General features: G+C 40.3%; 1 protein-coding gene across 1 annotated transcript in view; it reads right to left on the minus strand.

Moving 5' to 3' along the window:
- Positions 1-3,867: 3,867 nt before the first annotated feature.
- LIAS (lipoic acid synthetase) overlaps positions 3,868-24,893 on the minus strand; it is a 917,328-nt gene continuing 896,302 nt past the window's right edge. Inside the window, exon 10 of the mRNA XM_044062935.1 lies at positions 3,868-7,241. Coding sequence (XP_043918870.1) covers positions 7,189-7,241 — 53 coding nt within the window. The 3' untranslated portion in view covers positions 3,868-7,188. The remainder of the gene's footprint in view (positions 7,242-24,893) is intronic.

The following is a 24,893-nucleotide window of genomic DNA, read 5'->3' on the forward strand; positions in this document are numbered from 1 at the left end:
AATTTAAGCTCTAGAGTACTTGTATGTATTTGGTGATACTGTCCAAGGCACTCCAATAGTCTTGCTGCTTGGTCACACTTACTATTTCGATAACCGTAATATTACACAGTGAAATTTGTCACCCTTTGGGAAGGGCCCTATAATAGCTGAGAATAGTGGTTGGTGGCAGTGATTTTTACCTTATAGTCTGGGCAGAAAGGGGGCACATCTGGATAACCTGTGCCAGCCTTCTCCAGGTGTGTGTGTGTGTGTGTGTGTGTGTGTGTGTGTGTGTGTGTATAAGTCAAATCTTAAAGTGCGTGTATGTGTGTCTCAGCTATTTGGGAAGGACACGAAGCACTGGCTGGACAGAGTGCCGGACGTTTTAGCTTGACCAGTAGGCTGAGATCTGGACCCTACAGCTGTACCAGAGGGGGGTTTTATTGGGATCTGGAGAGAATGGGAGGAACCAGCCCCAGACTTACTGTGCTCTCCATGTGTTCTTAAGGGAAATTGCACTTTACTGTGTGTGTACTTGTTATTCCCCCAATGTGCACACTCCTCACTGGTGCTAGTGGTGAGGAATGAGGCTCCTTGATTACTAGGCCAGTGCATGGGTGTTACACCCTCTCCTAAGTATTTTTCTGATCATGAATGACATGAAATAGGGCATCTGCTTTAGAGTCCCCAATAAGTTTAACAAAGTTAAAAAAAGTCCAATATTTCCAGATTTTCTTGTTCTGTCATGTTTCGCAAATATAACTGCTTTATAATCCCAAAGTTGTCAATTTCCAAGTTACTGTTTTTTTCCCTGTTCATCTCCATCACTCAGATCCTGTTTTTGCTTCATTTCTAGCTACCTCTTCATTCTTCCAGTCAACTCTTGTGCCTTTTTCCTTCTCTCAATCATTTTCCATTGAAACACTGGAAAAGGTTTCACGGGCACAGTCACTGTGGTCTTTTTTACCAGAACAAGAAGCATAATCTCCTTCTGTTTTACCACTCACTTTTTGTTGGACAAACTTTTGTATTTCCTTCAAAGCATGTACTGCATCAACAATGATCCTCCAGGAAAAAAAAATATTTGTAAGCTAGCTGGGTACAGCAGTTTGAATCTCACACCTGCTTCTTGACATTCCATGAATAGTGGAATGAATTTACTTCTCTTCTGCCTGGTGTACAACAAGTAATCATTCTCTACCACTTTTAGTACTTTGTCCTTCTGCCACAGTTTTGTCAAAATCAATTCCTTTTGCTGGTAGAACTGAATCTTTACTATTAAAGGCCTAGGTTGCTTTCTCATAGCCAGGTTTGGAGCATGCACACAACATGCCACTTCAATTAACTCCTGCTATGGAATACCAGTCCATTTGCTTATTTGTGTTTTCATAAAATTAATATAGTCTGTTCCTTCCAGCTTCTCTGGTACAGCAAAAAATCTCAGGTTTTGCCTATGTACTCTGTCCTCTAATTCTATTATTTTCTGAAACTTCTCTTCTCGAGCAAGGTCATATTCAGCTAGCCTATTCTTCATTTCGATCTCTAATTTTTGCAGTTTTATAACTTCATCTGAATAGTTGTTTAAAGCTTCTTTCATTTTTTTCCCAGGCTTTTGTTATTTGAGTTTAAAATAAACAAAATACTGATGAATTATATCATCAGGTCTGTGTGTAGTTGCCTTATACTTTCCTCTAGGTTACTGGAAGTCATGTCAGGAGCTTTCACTGCTTTTTGCTTAACAGCTGCAGTACTCTTCCTAGTCAGTGTTTTTTCCTCACCATTTGTAGCTGATTTTCTTTCAGGTCCTCTGTATTTTTCCCTGGTATCCAGGCAGTGCACTTACTAACCAGTTACTCAGATTTACTCAGAAATACAAGTCCACTGGCTTTCTCTGCCGAGTTTCTGGTTTTACTCCGGGAAAGCTAGAATTAAGCTGTTACTCAATGTGCAGCTATCTTGGAAGTCCAACATTCCATAGGTTTTGTGCCCAAATCTTGTTGGCAGGAGTTTTATCGATAGGGGTGTTGATAGTGAAACATTTGGACAAAGTTCTTCCACCATCTAAACATAAAAATACACTTAATACCACTGACTTATAAAATTTATCAGCAGTTAGAAACAAGCCAAAACTTGTCAAACACTTCCCTGGTCCTAAAAATATTGCTAATAAATCTGGTAACAAACCTAAGATGTCCCACTTTGATATTGGACATTAATGCACTTTGATTTGTAGATTAACATCTTCTTCCTTTAATATTAACATGCCAAAGTATGAGAATTCTGAATAAAGGTCTTCTAATAGCTTCTAGCCACAAATCTGAATTCCAAATCTTCATTATTACAAATGCATCTTATTCTCAAAATCTGTCTTTGTGGGGACATTACCGAAGGCCTTTTTTCAACTACTCAGTAACTGTTTCATGTCACCATTTCGATACGAAAATTCTCTATAGAATCCTTAAACAATCTGACTCTAAATGAAAATATATTTGTAGTTCATTCAGTTAGTATCAGTTTTATAACCCCACATAGTCCACATAACATCCCCCTTTATCTTCATGTGTGATGACCAAATTCTGATTAGACATGAAACCACTTAAAGCTTTCCTTGACATTCTCAAGACAGATTGCCACCAAACTTCCTAAAATATTTTTCTAATGCTATCATTCAAGACAGATCGATCAAATACCTTAATGGTACAGCGGTATGGTGTTTGAAATACATTACAAAAACAAAACTGATTTAACAAATGAATCCTGTACCCATTTAGCACGGAACCAGTATCTCAGATTTAATAATTTACAAAAAAAAATCAATCTCCTGAACAATGTCCACCAAGTTATCTTAAGTAGTAGCAATGAATTGTAAACCTTTATTCAAGAGAATATTTCTCAAACTGTTCATTTAAATTATTTATAAAATTATCCTTTAGTGTGCATTTATTTGTTTGAAGTTTACCCATTAGTGTTGCTTCCTTGGTTGGGTTTGCAATATTTCCAGAGCCTTCTCCCACTTTTACTGGGGTCATTTCCCCTACTCAAGAAAATTCTCAATTGGGGTGAAAATCTAAATCCATACATGTGTTAGAACAAGCAGAGGAATCTGAGAAGCTCAAAAGTGTTGCAAAATATATTTTAGTGAAGCCCTTTTACACTTACATGTTCTTTTGACATAGTCCATATTATTCATTTGCCTAATGAACTCAACACTGAGTTAATTACAAAAGCTTGTCTTTAATCATAAGCAAAGTATAATTAATCTATATACCTAAATTACCTGTACATTTTTTTTTTGATTGATTACTGAAAATGAATAAAACTGTCGTTAAAAATGTGTCTTGTTTATTAACCATTTCTAAAACTCTAACTCTAATGTAATATTTTGAACTGACTGATAATATTGTATAAACATGGGGCTGTCTGTTGCGAAGCTACCTTTGCAAAAATATCCTCAGCCCTCTCTGTGCCATTTCCTGCTGTTGGTAGGCTTTCAAAAGATGAAGGCGCCTGTTTGCAGATCTTAGTTTTTCAATGCACTGTTGTAAATCTGAAACAGCTGTTCATCAAATTCTAGCATGGAGGTCATAAGCTGCCTGGTCTATAGTCATCTCATAATGAAGTACAATCAGAGTATTGCCTCCCAAGCAGGGAAAAAAACAGAGAAACATCATCCTTATTGTTAAACAATCCTTTGATAAATGCAGATGCTCACCATAGTGGTGACCATCTTATCACCAATTCATATTCAGCATTATTAAATATCACCTTCATCTTAAAACGTTGAGGCTAACATGAAAGTAAAATACAAAACACAGAAATACATGCATGGACCACACACTAAAAATTTTCAGCAGGTGAAAGACTTAACAAAATAAACACAGCACCGTATTATTGCTCAACTGTAACAAATTTATTGAGATAACCACCCCACTTCCAGCAGCCAGGTTTCTCTCCCTACAGGAAATTTCATTAATGCATAGAAATATGAAAGTACCAGCAACATTTAAAGGATAAAGGGCGGGGGGGGGGGGGGGGTCAAATAAACCTGAACTACCCATTTGAATAAATATTCCTTAAGTACTGAATATTTATCAAAATCCATTCAAATTTCATAAATACATCATACAACTAAATAAATGTATCCAAATGCAAAATGAGCTTGTTATGCTGCTTTTTACACTACGGTAAAAATGATCTGCTCTAACAATAAAGGAATTACTGTAAAAGAAAGATAATGTCTTCTACACAACAAACCAACAAACCATGATTGCATTTGCAGAAATATATTGATAATCACATGCAATGATATAAATATGTCAAAATTCCGCAAGTGTTTCAAAAGAAATAAATGTACTGAGTACAAAAGGAAGTTACTCATCACTGACAAATCAGAGATAAATGGAGTACTGCCTCATCTTTAAGGCAGCTGTGTTAGTATTGCAGGGATATGTTCTAGCACTTCTAAATCTCGGGTAATTACAGCAGATAACTGTACAGCTAAATTTGACTGCAATCATACTTTTAATGTAAAACTTCAAAACAGCTAGGAAATAATTTGCATTCTGCTCCCCTAAAAATAGGGAACTGCGCTCCATACTCCAGACCTGCATATCTCCACTTCAAGATAGGGCCACTTTGGGAGAAATAGAAACTCTTTAGGTTAAGTTTCTTTCATAGTTTTACATTCCATTATGAATGTAATGATATTTCAGGTTTTATAGAAGTCAGGGATAACCAAATTCCTATCTTCATAAATGGAATATAGTGCCAATATAACAGCCATTCAATATGTTGATGACACATTGCTCATTAGCAATGTCAACAAACCTGAGAATGCACAAGATCAAATGTGACAGCTTCAGAACTGTCTGACTGGCTTTGTAACAGTGGTCCATTACAAAACTTATAAACTTCAGCCAATGCTGTTTCTACCTCAAAAATTCATGTTGATAGGGTTGGCTTACTACAGTTAATAACAATGAAGAGAGATATCATTGAATTTGTGACTCTACAAAGTACCCTGAAATGCAAGCCATAAGAGGAAGGAAGGGAGAGGTCACTAAAGTTGTGGGATATACAAGTACCTGGCGTTGCACCCTCAACAGGCTGTGATACTACAGCCACATCACTAATGTCTTAACTCTACAAAGAAAGCAGGAATATTTCACTGCACCAAAAGTTTTTACTGTTCAGGCTATATTTAAAGACAAACTTAAGGGAGGACTACAGCTTCATAGAACAGGACTTAAATGACAGGTTTGTTCTACATTTTCCTCTGCAGTTTTCCGTAAACAGCATTACTGTAGCTAGAAGCACTGTCTGGATTTCTCTGAAGTTGAAATTTAAGAATATGCACCGTCTCATAATTTGAAGACTGATGTGTGTAAATCACTGCCTTGACTAAGAAGCAGCATCAGTGTGCCAAGAAACATTGGCTAAATGTCTCTGGAGACTGCCACATATAGATCATTGCCCATGACTATAAAATACACTAAAATGATACATGGGAAATAGGAAATTCACCCCGGGGATCACTTCTGTGACTCTGCTCGATAGGGGCACAAGAAAATAATTTTCTTGGGTGGCGAAAGCCAGGGTACCTTTTTGGCTAGGCTTATATAAGCCCTAGGGCCAATAGCCTAGTACCTACCTATGAACCTATTCATACACATAATCCAAGATCCATGAGAAAACACCCGTGAAATGCCACTGGGAATCATCTTCCATTGGTTTGAAACTCTATGCCATATTTTATGCAGGATAATGCTAACCTATGGTTTATCAACCATACTGTGTTTGTTTCTTATGATGAAATAAATTAGACTGACAAAAATATGTTTTCATGCAGTAGCTGTACACTGACATATGTTGAAAATATGGATTAATTTAGGCACTAAACAGCTTGTTCAAGTACACTTAAGACAGTCAAATAGGTGAAAAGTATTCATCCTCAAGTCATGCCATATCTTCATAATTCTGCAAGAATTCCTGTCACTACTAGAGATTACATTATACATGTTCTTGCACTGTATTTGAGTATACATTTGTTAACAGAATGACAATTTAATCCAAATAGACATATGTTAATATCTACTCTAATATTATTTCTGACATATCTGCTACTTGGCTTGTTCATAGCGGAAAGGGGTCCTTGGAACAGTTCACCTATCCGGTTAGCAAATGGAAAATAAAACACAAAGAAAGAATGAATTTTACCAGTTTAACAGCTGTTTCTTCTTAGACTTCAGTTTGTGGATTTTTCTTTGGCTTCCTAGCTAACGTAAACCTTTTGGCTCTGACTACTTGAGAACAAAATAAGTGACATTAACGACAGTCCATTATTTACAGCTCGCATCCTTAGTAATAGCAGGAGGACAGCATTTGCCTTATGTGAAAACAACTGAAGTAGGTACAGCCGGGCCAGGAAACACTAAACCCAGAACGTTTTATAGGATGAATGCTGAACACTGACAGAGTCATGTTATGGTATGCAGATCAGTCATGATACCAGTGGGATGTAGCTCTGTTTATTATTCAATGAATTCACAAGAACTTCAGGCAAAGGAATGTTGGTGAGGCATAGGGCATGCACAACTTGGCACACCTTCTACTAATGCCTGTCAGCTTCAGTACTATTGTAAATCTCAGTGTGTCCTTATGAAAACTAAGACTGTATCACTACAAAGTGCTGCCTCTATGTGTGAAAGCTTTAGGTAGAGTGAAGGTGTGGAGCAGGAGATGGAGGATGTTGCTATGCTAAGCAACAGCTACAGCTTCTATGTCTCTCTGTGCAGAGGTGATTGTGCAGAATGAGGATTCCACACAAGCATACTGAAAAAGTTTTAAAAAGTACCATGTGCCACCAGAAGAATGGAACCCTAGGCAGCCATCTAATTCATACATCTTTAAGGTCAGTACAGAGATTAGAAACTTATGCCTTCCCTCTACTAAATCTAATCCACAGGTTGTACAGGCTATCACCAAACTCCAGCAGCCAGTGAATAAAGATCAGATCACATGAAAAAAACAGCAACAGATTTAAAAAACAAATGTAATAATTTTCTATCTTTCTCTCATCGAGCACTACATGTTAAAATTCTCCTCATGAACTTGCTCAAATTCTGAAACTGTTGCCAGTATTAACGCTGCTAAAGGAATGGCAGTAAATGTTAACATCTGCTGCAGCAATTATAATACATAATCCTTCATCTACAATGCTTCTTGTTTCCTCTTCTTCAGTAGGTTCTTCATGAAAAATTCACCTGTAGACCAGGAAAAGAATTAAATACATTAACTTTCAGAAATCACCACTATAAAAATGTTCATTGCATATATCATGACAGTTTTAAGGCCATAAACAAAATACTCTGTGAAAGTGGATGAATTCCACAACCTTCCAATTTGCAACATGCAAAACAGGTGAAATAACTCTGCAAAGCACAAAAAAGTACAACTGCAGTCTACATAGCAGTACATTAATAAAATGATGGTTAACTTCTGTTTATTATCTCTCAGTTTTACCTCCAAGCAGTTGTGATTCAAATGCTATGCTCCTACCAGCAGTGGATGCTGGAGGACACTTATCTACTTGAACGTATCACTTTTTTGGCTTTTAAAAAGGAGAAAGCTAATGTACATTATTTTAATGAAGTGTGAAGTCTGCATGTCCTCCCCGAGGTCAAGTGGCCTCCGAGAGACATGCGTCAATGGGCGTGCCTTCGCTGAAGGTTGGGTGTCAGGCTGGCAACTCGGCACCATAAAAATCTACTGCCAATCATTAGTGGACCGGAGTTCCACTGTGGCGACCCCTAACCAGGAAAAGCCGAAAAGACAAACAAATTAATGTTGGAAACATACAACATTTAAAAAGCCACTGGTCTGATGCAGTTATTTTCTGTCCATTGAACAAGTACAAGATTTGCTGTGCATTGTGTGTGATACAGAAACACAGAATGCAATATAGTTTTGTCTTGCCACTTTTTACACTACTGTAATGAAATGCTGTGCTTTCTAAAAAAATAATTACTAAAAGGATATTTTGTATCATTAATAATGTCCTGTACACAACAAAGTTCAGCAACTGAAGTAGTAAACTGATGATCTCACTTGAAAACAAATACGTCATGAGTTCAAATTTGTAACAAATGCAGAGTAAAAAATGGAGGTTTATCATCTCTGACAGATAGAAGGTAAAGATGACAGGGCACGACTCCATTTAAGACAGCTACCAATGTCAGTTTTGCAGGGCTTTTTATGAGATTTCTAATGCTCTAGTAATAAGAGTAGATAAATAGTGCTAAAGTTCACTGCAATTATACTTGAATGTAAAACTTCAGAACAGGCATAACCAAAAAAAGGAAATGTTGATTTGCATCCCTGCATCCCCAAAACAGAGGACTGTGCCCCATGCCTCAGATTTACATATCCCCTAGTTCAACGTAGTCTCACCTTGGAGAAACAAAAAAACCTTTAAATTAAGTTCTTCCATGAAACAAAGTTTCACATTCCATTAAGAATGCAATGAAATTTCAGGTTTTATAGAAGTCAGGGATAACCGAATTCTCCATATTCAATAATAAGAAATGGTGCTAACAAAAAACTGAGGGTAATGCTACTAAATGCCAGAAGTCTAAACCTCAAAATGCACGCACTCAAGGCACTCCTCAGTATGGAGAAAATCGATATATGTACAGTAACAGAAACGTGGTTTAAGGCTCCAGAGAGCACCCCAGCACTACCAGGCTACAACTCATACCATACATTTCAGCCACAGATCCTGGACCGAAATACAAAAGGTGGGGGCATATCCATATTCATCAAGGATACCCACACCTCCAGGTTAGTGGCACAGCAAGATGCTTCAGAGATCATCCATGTGCAACAACGGGCAAAACTGGAATTCAAATTGTAGCTTGCTACAGATCACCCACCATGTCCCAGGACGCCCATTCCACATTTCTGGAAACACTGGGAAATATAAAGGTCCTACCAAACACCCTAATATTGGGTGATTTCAATTACCCAGACATTAACTGGGAGAACTACTCAAATACTAACTCCTTTGCCCAACATTTCCTAGAATTTATAAACTCAAACTCCCTGGATCAAATGGTCAACACTCGCACCACAGGTGACAACAAATTGGACCTGGTCATCACCAATATGGGTGACCGGTGTTCCACACCGGAGGTCAACCCTTTGCTGGTTAGATCTGATCATAAACAAATCACTCTGGATATCCACATTCCGCCCCACCCCCGGTCAAGGAAACCACCATGAAAAACTTTTCAAAAGCAAACTTCGTGTTACTTAAGACTGAGGTGGAAAGTTTCAAAGCCCCCATGCTAAAGGATAACGCTGTCCAAGCTGCAAAATCGTTTACTAATGCATTTTACGGGCACCTACAAGAATGCATGGATCATGCTATCCCAAGCAAAACCAAGACTTACTCCTCCAAGAAAAGGAAACCAGTCTGGTGGATCCCTGCCATAAACAAGCTATACAATAGGAGGAGGAAACTAGTACAGAAAAGAGTAAAATCCCAAGAAGGGAAGACATCCCTGATCAGTATCAGCAATAAACTATGATCCCTCATAAAATCATGCAAGGCTAGCTTCGAAAGAAAAATTGCCAAGGACTCCAAAGATAACCACAATGCATTCTTTAGCTATGTCAAGAATCTAAGTGGCCATGCTCAGATCTGCTTGGAGTTAGTGCAGAATGGCACAAAATACACTGAACCGACCAATATCGTCAACATCCTGGCAGACAGGTTCAGTGCAAACTTCACCCCCCCCACCCCCAAAAGGGCCCATAACCATACCAGAAGAATGTAGAGCCCCTGAAATCACAGACACTCAGGTTAAAACAGCCCTCTCCAAAGCCAAAAACACAGCATCAATGGGACAGGACGGTGTCCCAGGGTGCATCCTACACGAGCTCAAAGACTAACTAACCCCTCACCTAAACACACTGTTCAAACTCAGCCTCTCCACAAGCTACATACCCATAGAGTGGCGGCCCAGCAACGGTTATACTGCTCCACAAAGGTGGAGCCACAACAGACCCCAGTAACTGTCTCCCTATAAGCCTGACTAGCTTGGTCTGCACGGCTATGGAGTGCATCATCATGAAACTCATTAACAGTGACATTGAAAACCTTCAAACACTGGACCCTACCCAGTTTGGCTTTGTTAAGGGCAGATCATGCCTCCTAAACCTGGTGGACTTCTTTGAGACAGTTACCAAGGCTATAGATGAGGGAAAGGTGGTACACACAGCCTACCTAGACCTCGCAAAGGCCTTCAACACCATTCCCCATTCTGGTATTATAGACAAACTCACCAGCCTGAACATAAACCCCTACGTCACAAGATAGGTTGCAAACTGGCTCACGGACGGAACCTACATGTTGAGAGTTACAGGAGCTAGGTCCGACTCTAAATTGATTACAAGTGGTGTTCCCCAGGGCTCAGTCCTAGGACCCCTCCTGTTTGGAATATACTTCTCAGAGGTACAGGCAAGCACAGGAGGACTATAGCTGACCAAGTTTGCAGATGACTGCAAACTAGGGGCTATAACTGACTCTCCGGCTGACATAGACATCCTCCAAAAGGGTCTCAATAAGACGGATACCTGGTGTCAAAATCATGGCCTCAAGCTAAAAGCCAAAAAGTGCATAATCATCCCCTTTGGAAAAAACAAAGTACTCACAAACTACCACATAGGTGGTAGTCCATTAAATATGGAAGACGTAATAAGGGATCTGGGGACTAAAGTAGATGGTAATCTCTCCTTTGATAATCACATTGCCAAAGTGGCTAGAAAATCCTTCTATGTGGCCCACCTAATCACAAAAGGGTTCGCATCCAGATCAAAAGAGGTCATTGTGCCCCTCTACTCATCACTCATTAGACCCATCATAGAGTACAACGTCCCATTTGGGATGCACCTTACAAGACACTTGCAACAGCTGGAAAGACCACAGAAGTGCCTCACCAAGAGGATCACTGGCCTCAAACAGATGCCCTATGCAGCTCGACTGAAGAAACTCCAGCTGTACTTGGTTGCATACTGACTACTCAGGGATGATCTCAGACTGACATACAAGGCCATGTCCAATCCAGAATTGATGGACATGTTCCACCTAAAGAAAACCATATCCCCTCGAGCCACATGCTCTAGGGATCTAAACCTCACCAAAACAATAAATAGGACGTGCTGGAGGGATATATTCCTCTCCCAGAGACTTCCCATGCTTTGGAACAAGATTCCAATCTACATTAGGCAGAGCACCTCACTAACACTCTTCAAGAGAAACCTTGATGAGTGGATGGGAAACAGAAAGCTTACCCTGGGGATCACTTCAGTGGCTCTTGCTGGACAGAGGCACAGGGGACTAATCTAAGGGGGTGGCGAAAGACAACACATTCTGCCTAGGCTTATAAATGCCTTCGGGCAGACAGCCTAGTACCTACCTATGAACCTATGATAGCCATTCAATACACTGACACACTGCTTGTTAGCAATCTTAAACTTGAGAATGCACAAAAGCAAATGTGACAACTTCAGAACTAGTGTCTAAACGCTTTGCAACAGTGGTGTACTACGAAACTTATAAACCTCAGACAATGATGTTTGAACCTAAAATGTTTCCTCTTGTTAGGGTTGGCCTACTACCGTTACTGACAATGAAGGGAAAGGTCAATGAAGTTGCTGAATGGTCAGGCAAAGGGGGGGTAGATGGTCACTAAAGTTGTAGACTGTAGCTGGCATTACACCCTCATGAGGCGATGCTGCTAAAGATCCATATCTTCAATAAAGTCTCAAATCTACAAAGACAGGCAGGAGTGCTTCACTGCATCAAAGTTTCTTGCATACTTTTTAAGCTCTATTCAAATACAAATCTGAGAGGATTAATGCATCATAGAACTGGAACTAAATAACAAACTAGTGTTACCTTTTCCTCAGCAGTTGTCTTAAATAGTATCATTGTAGCAAGAAATATTGGCTGGATGTCTATGAAATTGAAAGTTAGGTACCTGTACTTTTTCATAATTTGAAACATGACACATAATGGATAAACAACTGTAGACTAAAAAATGCTCTACAATGATACACTCATAAATGTGATCAGAAGTCCACGAGAAAACATCCTCAAAGTGCCACTGGTGGCCAGGAATACTGAGGATAAAAGTCATTGGAGGATAAGAATGTATCACAAAATACTATCATACTGGGAGACTTCAACTACCCAAACATAGATTGGGTACATTATTCTAGCCCTAATACCCTAGCCCAAAGGTTCCTGGAATTCATAAATTCAAATGCACTGGAACAACTAGTCACCTCTCCCACTAGGGGAGATAATATACTAGACCTGATCATCACAAACATGGGGACAAAATGCTCCACACCGGAAGTATACCCCTCACTAGTGAGATCTGACCACAAACTAATCACTCTGGATATACATATCCCACCTCCACCCCCAGCACAAAAGACCACAGTGAAAAACTTCTCAAAAGCAGACTTCACTCTTCTTAAGACTGAGATGGTAACCTTTAAGCCCATTGTGCCAGTGGATACCACATCCCACAATGCCGAATCCTTCACAAATGCTTTCTATGGACATCTCCAAGAATGCATGGATCATGCAATCCCAAACAAATCCAAGTCCCTCTCCATCAAATGTAAGCATCCTGTCTGGTGGACCTCAGCCATAAACAAATTGTATAACAAAAGAAGGAAGCTACTGCACGTCAGAGCGAAATCCCATGAAGGGAAGACATCTCTGATCAACATTAGCAGAAAACTACGTTCTCTCATAAAAACATCCAAGGCAAACTTTGAGAGAAAAATCGCTAAGGACACTAAAGATAACCACAAAGCCTTTTCAGCTATGTTAGAAACCTAAACCCTCAGATATGCTCAGAGTTGGTTCACAACAACAAAAAATACACTGAACCCACAGATATTGCTAACATTTTGGCTGACAGGTTCAGTGCAAATTTCTCCCCTCCTTCACCCCCAAAAGAAGAAATACTTATCCCAGCTGAATGTAATCTCCCTGTCATCTCAGATGTCCAAGTGAGAACCGCCCTAAACAAAGCAAAAAACACAGCATCAATGGGACCTGACGGTATCCCGGGGTGCGTGTTACGTGAACTCCAAGAGGAGCTAAACCCACACATAAAAATGCTATTTAACCTTAGCCTTATTTCGGGATATGTACCTGAACACTGGCGTACAGCAACAGTGGTCCCACTCCACAAGGGGGGTGCCTCTACAGACCCTGGAAACTACTGCCCCATAAGCTTAACTAGCCTGGTCTGCAAAGCTATGGAAAGAATCATTATGGAACTCAAACAGAGACATAGGGGACCTACAGACACTTGACCCCACCCAGTTCGGCTTTGTAAAGGGCAGATCCTGCCTTTTAAACCTGGTTGACTTTTTCGAAACAGTCACTAGAGCCATTGATGAGGGCAAAGTAGTCCATACAGCATACCTGGACTTGGCTAAGGCCTTCGACACAATACCCCACTCAGGCATCATAGATAAGCTAAAGAGCTTAAAAGTAAACCCTTATGTCACTAGATGGGTTGCAAACTGGCTAAAGGACAGAACCCATAAAGTTAAAATCGCTGGAGCAATGTCAGACTCAAAGCCAGTCACAAGTGGTGTCCCACAGGGATCTGTCCTGGGACCCCTCTTGTTCGGCATTTATTTCTCAGATGTTAAAGCAAACATGGGAGGGCTGTGGCTGACAAAGTTCGCAGATGACTGCAAACTAGGCGCCATAGTCGATACACCAGCGGACACACACATCCTACAAAAAGGCCTCACTGAAACGGACAACTGGTGCCGTAGTCACGGCCTTAAACTAAATGCCAAAAAATGTATGGTCATCCCTTTTGGAAAAAACAAAGTACTCACAAATTATCACATAGACAGCAACCCACTGAGTACGGAAAAAGTAATCCGAGACCTAGGGACCCAAGTAGACAGCGACCTCTCATTTGACACCCATGTTGCCAAAGTGGTTAGAAAAACATTCTACCTTGCACACCTCATCATGAAAGGATTCACATCCAGATCCAAGGATGTCATTGTACCCCTATATTCCTCCCTCATCAGACCCATGATTGAGTACAATGCCCCATTTGGTATGTACCTCACCCGGCATTTGCAACAGCTGGACAGACCACAAAAGTACCTCACCAAAAGGATCAAGGGTCTCCAACATATGTCTTATTCTGCCACACTAAAGAAACTTCAGCTCTATTCAGTAGCATACCTCCTGCTCAGAGGTGATCTCTGCCTGACATACAAGGCCATGTCCAATCAGGATCTGATGGACATGCTCCACCTCAAAAAATCCAAATCCATCAGGACCACGAGAGCTAAAGACTTAAACCTCGGCACAAGTATGAATAGGACATGCTGGAGGGATAGATTCATAACCCAGAGGCTTCCCATGCTTTGGAACAGGATCCCAGTTCAGATAGGCAGAGCCCCTCACTGACTCTCTTCAAGAGAAATCTTGATGAGTGGATGGGAGATCGTAAGTTTACCCCAGGGGTCACATCTGTGTCACTGCTAGACAGGGGCACAGTTAACTAATTCTATTATATAAGGGGACCTTCATTGTGTCACTACTAGACAGAGGCACAGTATTCTAGATTTATTCTGTACATTTTTGTACCATTTCATGGGATGGAAAAAGCCACATCACTATGGCTAGGCTTACAAATGCCCCAGGGCAGATAGCCTAGTACTATACTATGAAACTAAAAGGAAGTATCCTCCACTAGTTTGGAGCTCTGTGCCATATTTGCTGCAGGGTAAAACTAACTTTGTAAGAATACAGCTGATCATCATCTTGTGCTTGTTTGTTGCGATGCAATAAAGATGACTGACAAAATTGCCTTCATGCAGTACACTCTGACATAAAAGCTGAAAATGTGGATTCATTTATTCATTATTCAGCTTGCTCAAGCACACTTGTAGAAAAGTAAGAAACCGGTGCAAAGTATTCATTAGCTTAAGCCACGGGTGGGCAAAGTTTTTGATTCGTGGGCCACATTGAGTTCTAACATTTGACAAAGGGGCCGGACCAGGAGCAGATAGATGGCATGCTTTGAAAACATCACCTCATTGGGGGAAAAATACACATCTGCTACAGCTGTACTTTCAAGTAATGCGACCTCCTCTTGAATTGACAGCCGAACAGTATGCATATGTATACCTGTGCAAATTGTTTTCCTATTAAATCACTAGGAGGTCCCATTACTTGCAATTACATCTACATTTGGGAGTCATAACTAGCTCAACATGCAGTTTGAGTTATTGCAATGCATCTTTCAGTGTTATGATTAAAAATGTGTTTAAACTGAAGACTTAAATTTCTTTTTTCAATGTGTAATTTTTCAGATCTTGATTGTTTAATGGGTTATATAAAAATGCAATAATTCAAATTAAGGTATTTGCTTCCTCCCTCTTCTTCAATCTCACTACAGAAATCCCTGACATTCACTTTAATAAACAGGACTTGATTTCTCATCATATGCTGTTCCATTGCTGTGACAGAAAAGTAATCCATAACCACATAAAAAAAAAAAAAATTTAAATCTCATAAATGTACAGCATATTTCACTTTATTTGAACTGCATTACACTAGACATGCCTGGAGAACTTTTCATAAACATGCTGTATAACTATAGCTGTCAGGGGACAGATTTGGGGTCTGTGCATTTAATGTACATTTGCATCTGGACTGGAGTACAATGCAGTTGTACAAATGAAAGGAAAACTACAGTAGTATACTTTAAAGAACCAACATGAGCAGGAAGGAAATGTCCAAAGTTGAAAGAAAGACATTTCTTGTGGGAAGGGGCTGATAAAGAATGGGAGGCTGAGTCTGTGATGAATATTAAGCAAGCAAAGCAACCAAACTATAGTGCAGTTCAGTGTGACAACCCAACTGTTGGGAACACACTAAAAGTACAAATATTCAATGGAGTGCCTAGTGATGTGGAGAGAATGCACATTTTACTTATTTTAAGCAGTCAGATCATTTCTTTTTTTGAAGGATAAGGCAAGAGAATAGATAATGAAGCAGATCGCTCACACACACACACACACACACACACACACACACTCTTCACCTTTCAAATCTGCATTCAATAATTTCACTCACTTTCTCTCTCCGATCGCATACACACACACACACACTTCACCCTTCAAACCTGCATTCACTCACTTTCTCTCTCCGATTGCATACACACACACACTTCACCTTTCAAACCTGCATTCACTCACTTTCTCCGAGCGCATACACACACACTTTACCTTTCAAATCTGCATTCACTCACTTTTTCTCTCCGATCACTCACACACACACACACTCTTCACCTTTCAAACCTGCATTCACTCACTTTCTCTCTCCGATCGCATACACACACACACACACACACACACACACACACACACACACACACACACACACACACACACACACACACTTCACCTTTCAAACCTGCATTCACTCACTTTCTCCGATCGCATACACACACACACACACACTTTACCTTTCAAATCTGCATTCACTCACTTTTTCTCTCCGATCGCTCACACACACACACTCTTCACCTTTCAAACCTGCATTCACTCACTTTCTCTCTCCGATCGCATACACACACACACACACACACACACACACACACACACACACACACACACTTCACCTTTCAAACCTGCATTCACTCACTTTCTCCGATCGCATACACACACACACACACACACTTTACCTTTCAAATCTGCATTCACTCACTTTTTCTCTCCGATCGCTCACACACACACACTCTTCACCTTTCAAACCTGCATTCACTCACTTTCTCTCTCCGATCGCATACACACACACACACACACACACACACACACACACACATTTGTTACCTTAAAGAAAACTTCAAAGCAAGCTGTGCAGCAACTCCCATTCTGCCTGGAAAACTCTGCAGTTTTATGGTGTAAAAGTCCGTTGAGCTTAAATCCAAAACGGCGGGCAGTTCCATTATTCAAACAGACGCGCTCCCGCATGTCCCTTGATCTTAATTCCGACAGGCTGACGGAGCTGACGTCATCGCGCACGTGATGACATCAGCTCCAAAACCACGAAAAATGAAAAAGTCTAAAAAAAAGACGAAAAATCGGAAATGACGGTTGGGAGGTGGCGGGCTGAATCAAAACGTTTAACGGGCCGCATGTGGCCCCCGGGCCATAGTTTGCCCATGCCTGGTAAGCTATGCAACATACCTACATAACAAATAGTGCAAGCACTAATTCCTGTCACTACTTGAGCTTTCATTCTGGGATCCTCTAAGCAGACAATTGCATTAAAGGAGTACCGAACCCACAGACTCAAACATGTTTATTTCATTATGGCTTGATGTTTCCTACATTTTAACAGCACTCTGGGATTTACAGGATTTTAAATATTTTTATATGTAATTCCAGAGTTTGACCACATGGGGTCTGGCATATTGACGTGGTTTTGATAAATCAGTTTGCCATTCAATATCCTACAATGCAGTGTTTGGCTCAAAAATGTTACATCATGCAGGCCTCCGTTTGCCTAAAGCTCCTGTCATTTCACAGATGTTGCAAGCATACACTGCTCTCTTTTAGTCAGTAATTTGTAAGCAACATTCCCTGCTGCTGAATAACTACTTAAAACAGAAGCAGTGCAAATATCACAGAACATACTTTCAAAGTGCTGTTTACTGCTGCCTTTTTAGTTAAGTTTAAATGGCACTAATTTGTTAGAAACTGAATTCCAGTACATCTACTTCTCCCCTCCCCCATAACACTTGGCCTCCCTAGCTGTCAAAGGCCTGAGGGTAATTTGACCTGTTAATTCCCGTGATTGGCAGTTTTCAGTAGGGGGGCTTGACTCATGTAATTTAATCCTTGTTCTTAGCAGTTCCTTTGACAGAGGGGACATTTGTTTTTGCTGCACTATAGCCATAGCCTTACATGACTGCATTCACATCTAGTTTATGTAGAAACTCCTGTAAAGTCTTGCACCAAGGCGCTGCAGAATAAAATATTTGGGGTTAAAATCATGGTTCCACCATATGGGTTTGTTCTGGGATGTGCCCTGCACTTATTTCTATGGGGTACAGCTGCATCTATCTATGCAGCTGTTTTTACATGCTAGTATAGTGTGGTGGTGCTCCTTTCTGCATATTCATTGGAGTTAGCTGGATTTGGTGGGGATATGAAGCTTGCCAATCTAACACTTAGGAGCAGGTAGTTTGTCTAGGTGGTGTTACCACCATTAAATAAAGAAATGTCATGTTGTATAGTTTATTACTACAGAATGCTAACATATGTAGAACAGAAATATGTGCAGACTGAAAAGAATGCATTGTAAGTGTGTGAACAGAGAAACTTCTACAGATATCTATTAGGGCTTGACTCTTTCCTGTTCCAAAATGCCCAGAAACCAGTAGTTCTGCTATTTCAACAATCAAGTTACAGTCCCAACTGGTAATTAGAATGTTCAGTGCCAAGGCAATACATGTATCAGTCTAAAAACCACTGATAGGATGCTGTCCAGAAATCTTGTTACTGACCAATATCAGATGCAGAAATTAACATTGCATCATATGTATAAGGCATAATGGTAACTCCTATAACCACCCAAAGATTACAAAAGCTTAAACCAGCTAACCAAATTATATAATTACACGCTTATCCAACACATTTGTAAAGGCACTGCTAAACTGCATTCAAATATCAAGAACCCAAAATTACCCATGTGTAAATTGCATTCAGTTTCAAGAAGCCGCTGCTGAATTGCATTCAAATATCCAGTGAACCAAATGCATGGACTCTGTGCTTGTAAATACTCGCGATTACAAACAAACTCAACCTACTAACTAACTGCCAGTAAACCAAATGCATTGTGGACTCTCTGTAAATGCTGGTGACTCAAAAGAATGAACGCAATGCACTAACTGAATGGTTGCGGCTAAATTGAAACACATTGCTGTTGAGTTGTACTTGCCCTTACCTGGAGCAAGTATGTCACACATTGGTATGTGCCTTGCAATGAGCAGCAACCTACCTTCACCAAGGATGATGCCACAGTATGAACAAAATACGATGTCAGTAAGACGATTCAATATCTGTCAGCATGGGAGGACATGACCAACAATATCAATATGAATGCCATGGATCAGCTAGGACAAACACCCATTAGGGGTGCAATCACTCTTGACGGTCCTCAATATGGGGGAATGATGCACACACCACCTCCCCTTATAAAACATCCTTGTTGGTCAGGTAGAACCATAGAACTGTGTCCTTTGAAATAAAAGTAAAGCCTGTGTACATGACTAATCCTAGAACATGCAGTAATTATTCCAAGACACACTTCACACTTTGAATAGACATCTTTGTAAAATTAAAAAGCCCCCACAAAGCCATGGGAAACTGCTGATGCATTTTCATTCCCAAACACCATTTACAATCATGTATATGGCTGTATAGAGGCAGAGATACCTACTCAAAGTAAGCACAGGATACATCCAAAAAAGGGCAATTCTGGTTGAAGCCAACAATTACATGGCTGCACAACATGAGAGAGACCATCATGTCAAAATCAGAAGTCCAGTGCCAACAAGGTAACAACTTCCTCAAACTCACTGAAACAGTAGTGAAACCCACATCCAAAGAAAATACATCTGGCCAATGGCGGATAAACATCACCTCTGGGCTGTTTTCAAATCATAGGCCCCTTGTGCATGACACATACATGTGTTCTTTGATACACCTTCCTAACTGTATTAAATCATATTCCTTGTATAACACAGCACACTTGTTAGAGGGCATTTTAAATTTATTGTTTTGAACATTTTTTACAGTAAACAATGAAACAAGATGCATGAACTAATAATGACAAAACTGTCCAATTCAGAATGATAAAAAGACTATTCAATCTACTCAAAGATATAAACTGCACACCAGAACTACCTAGATATAAATAAACTGCACACCAGAACTACTTGGATATAAACTGCACGCCAAAACTACCTAAATATAAATAAAATTCACACCAGAACTACCTAGATCTAACAGATTGAATGCAGCCACATGAAACAGAGCAACGGCAGATTCAGTTACACACAAAGCAATGGCAGATTGAATGTTACAACGTTATACACAGAGCAACAGCAGAACTATATAAATATAAGAGATTGAATGCAGCAACGGTTGAATTGCCAGCAGCACACTAAGAAAATGTATGCTCCTAATTAAGACTGAGATTAACTGTAATGGCTGAACTATGAACTAGCCTAATGTAATGCAACAACGTTACACACAGAGCAATGGCAGAACTATATAAATATAAGAGACTGAATGGCTGAACTATGAACGAACCTAAGGTAACGGCAATGGATATGAAAAAGAAAGCTGCCTGTGAATGTGTGTTAATGGCAATAGACACAGAAAAAGGGGTTCACAGAATATATTAGGCATCATGTAATATGCATAGCTATGAGACAAAACACTGCCATGATTTTAATCAGTTTTGTAAAACATGTGTAAAAAGGAACCACTGTTTTAAAAAAATGCATTAAAGAGGTGTTTTCAAAAGAACAAACATGTTATTAAAGTGAATGATTTGGTACAGTGAAGTCTGCAAATGCATCATATAGAGTGAGGTGACCACAAATTAGACTGTTGGCAAGCAATGCTAAGAAATGGCAAGTGAAATGATGCATTTAAATAAGATAGAGATGCAAAGTATATTTTGCTTCAATACTTTTAAAACCCTGGATTTAAATGTCACTTAAAAAAACTGCACAGCTGTTAATACACACACCCGGACCCCGAAAACACTTCCCCCAGCATACACACACATACAGTAACACTGAGTTGAACACCCCACCCTGACTAGCTACTTGCATAAAAAATAAGAAAGTCCCCATTAGTACCGTGAATGCATACACTAGTGAAATCAGCAAGACAGTGAGCAGTTGTAACTGTTCCGAAAATTGCAGATGTACAACAAACATTTTCCCTTACGGAAAAAAAACATTGACTAAAGTTAAATGCAACAAATGTATATACACACAGCAATGCAGCAGTTATAACTGTTCTGAAACCTGCAGCTGTACAACAAACATTTTCCCTTATGAAAAAAAAACACACACACACAGCCAAGCTCCTCCCAGCACACGCACACACAGAGTCAAGCTCCTCCCAGCACACACAAACACACACAGAGCCAAGCTTCCCCCCAGTACACACACACACATACACAAGCTTCTCCCTAGCGCGCGCGTGAGCACACACACTCTCAGCCAAGCTTCCCCCCAGCACACACAGCCAAGCTTCCACCCAGCACACACATGTACACACAGTCAAGCTTCCTCCAGTACGCACACACACACACACACACACAGTCAAGCACCCCCCCAGCGCGCACACACACACACACAGTCAAGCATCCCCCAGCGCACACAAACACACACAGTCAAGCATCCCCCCAGCGACACACACACACACACACACACACACACACACACACACACACAGTCAAGCATCCCCCCAGCACACACACACACACAGTCAAGCTTCCCCCCAGTACACACACAAGCTTCCCCCAGCACACACACACAGTCAAGCTTCCCCCAGCACACACACACACAGTCAAGCTTCCCCCAGCATACACACACACAGTCAAGCTTCCCCCAGCATACACACACACAGTCAAGCTTCCCCCAGCATACACACAGTCAAGCTTTCCCCAGCACACACACAAAGTCAAGCTTCCCCCAGCACACACACAAAGTCAAGCTTCCCCCAGCACAAACACAAAGTCAAGCTTCCCCCAGCACACACAGTCAAGCTTCCCCCAGTGCACACACACAGTCAAGCTTCCCCCCAGCGCACACGCACACACACAGCAACGCTTCCCCCAGCACACACAGCAACACTTCCCCCCCACACGCGAGTGAAATCAGCAAAACAGTGAGCAGTTGTAACTGTTGCAATAATTACATCTGAAAAAAAAATAACATGGAATTAAGTGAAACACAGCAAATGTATACACTCACACCCACTCCCCCCCCCCAGTATACATACAGACACACAGATAGCAATGCTTCCCCCAGCACACACAGACACACACACACACATCAATGTGTCCAAACACAGAAATGTATGCACATTACTTTTTCGTTACTTTTCTTTGGCAAAGAAAAATGCCGGTCTTTTAATAACCGAGACGAAACGGCAATTACGACTTGGAAGATGTGACTGGAAGTATGCAGCGGACTCTGCATAATGACCAAATCTCAAGTATGACAGAAAGTAAACAAACAAGCTTTTTTTTTCTTTCCGTAGCCACTTAAAAAGCACAGAAGTCTAGCATCATATTTTAAAGCAGCAGCATTTGTTTGGCGACGGCCAGTGAATAAAATACATGCACATGGCCTGGCAGCTAAGGAAATTAAGCATCTCTGAAAATAAGCAAAAAAACGCGACCAAGTCAAGTAAACAAAAGCAACAGCATAAATCTGAAGCAGTTTTGGATTGGACTGCTAAATGAAAGAAGCTCCTTTCATCTGGTATACTTTAGGTTAGATTAAGTGCATGTGTTTGCTGCCAGACTGTTACCAGAGCAAAAGCACATTCACTAAAACGGGCTGGCAGCAAACACATACACTTAATATAAAGAATTCAGTACACAAAGGCAGCAAACATTGCTTATCTGAGCAGAACACGGTGACAGTAAAAAATAAGTATGCCTCATAAGCAGGAAAGATTCACAGCCATTCAGACATCGCAAATATTGAAAAATATGTAAAAAAAAAACTTACTTTCTCAAGCAATTAAGGGGAAATGCACAAATTCCTTGCTGGGGCTATGAAGCGTTCCCACACACTCCAGGGTAGAGGAAGGACAAGGTAGCAGTGACATCACATAATGGGTGGGTTTCATTGTTGCACTTGGAATCAGAGGCCGGCTGTGGTGATGTAACTTTGGGGGAGGGAACAGCTAAGAAAAAGTTCATGAGCTGCCTGGCCTCAATGATGTCAGTATTTGGGTGCCTTGAGCAAGCTTTACCAACTTGCGAGAGAATGGATTTGAAAGCAAAAACTACATAGTACGCTAAGGTAGGCTGTGATTAGAGAAGTATAGTGAAATGTAATATTTTAAATGGTGATTTGTTGTTGCTTGATGGAGGGAACTGTAAATAGGGAGCAAAAGGGCTGAGAGGTTGAGGAATTTTTTGTAGAAACCAGTTGTACTCCTTTAACAGACCAATTACCTCAGACCTTTCATTTACAGTTGAGGCTGAAAAATCTAGGTATTTTATGGTGTTAGAGAAAACTGATGACAAATGTACCATTAATGTGAAGAGGAAAATTAGAAAATTAGAGAGAGATGTTAAGGAATACACAAACAAAACAAGTAACCCAGATCCTAAGGGGACCGTCAAACAAAAACAGTGGTTGGAAGATGATAGGGTAGGGACAGGTACCCAGTATGGTATGGAAGAGGATGCAGTGTATGAACAAACAGAGAATTATGGGGTTGACCCTTTAGAAACCCCCCTCTTTGGCGGTCCGAGAGAAACCGAAATCACAGAGTTTCTATCTACCCCCCATTTCCTGTACGGGGGACGACACCGAGGGAGGAGGGAGAAATATTAGATCTCCAGAATCCACTTATTCATAAAGAAGGGGCTAAACAGACTTACAACAGTTTTAATATTTTCAATTATAGTGAGATAACACTTATTGAAGACCATTTATATCCCTAACACTAGAGGTGATATTAGTACATTTTTATTAGATTTTAAGCTGTTTTTGAGAAAAATTAACCTTTCACTTGTATTTCAAGGTCAGAATCAACAACATGATGTGGCTATTTTGAGGCCGAAAAGTACTTTTAATCTCCCTGTCCATCCCCAGTTAAAAAACCTTGAGCTAATGGTTGACAAGCGTATTAGGCAGTGGCAATCTGAAAAACAACAAAATAAAAAGCACAACCTTAACAAAAAAGAATGGAATGTGTTGAATGATTTGAGATTTGACCGTAATGTTCGAGTTATGAAACCCGATAAGGGGGGGTGGAGCTGTTATCATGAACACCTTGATTTATGAAGGAAAAATGTTGGAATTATTGGGGGACACCTATAGGCGGGTTTCTAAAAATGAGATAAACATTGCCTACAAAAAATTGCTTTGTCATTAAATGATTTACTTCTTGAAAAGTTGATTGATTTCAATTATTTTAATTACTTGACAAATGTTTGACCTAAGACCCCTACAATATTTGGCATACCCAAAGTTCATAAAGATTCAAATGACCCACCCCTCAGACCAACTGTTTCGGCCGATGGTTCTAAAACTTCACCACTTGCTAAGTTTCTTGATGTGAAACTTAAAAAACTTTGGGGTACTAGTTCCCAGATACTTAAAAGACTCTTGGGAATTTTTGAAGGGGGTGGACCATAATGCAAATTATGAACAAGTGACTTTTGTCACTATTGACATCAAAGATTTATTTACTGTCATCCCCCACAACATTGGTCTTCAGTGGCTGGAAACCTCATTGGTGGAAAAATGTAAGGTCTCTTCTAACGATTTACACCTGGTTCTTTATTTGATGGAGTTGGTCCTGTTTAACAACTTCATATTTTTTGGGGGAGAATTCTTCCACCAAATTAAGGGTGTTGCGATGGGGGCCAATTGTGCCCCCACGTATGCCAATATAGTTTTAGCTTGGTGGGAAAAAGAATTTATGCTGGAATCTGAATTTAAGAACCATTGGTTGCAATATTTCAGATTCTTGGACGATATTTGTGTTTTTTGGGTGGAGTCTGATGGCAA

Source organism: Protopterus annectens, chromosome 2.part1, assembly GCF_019279795.1.
Source record: "Protopterus annectens isolate FY-2018-M chromosome 2.part1, PAN1.0, whole genome shotgun sequence".
NCBI lineage: Eukaryota > Metazoa > Chordata > Ceratodontiformes > Protopteridae > Protopterus > Protopterus annectens.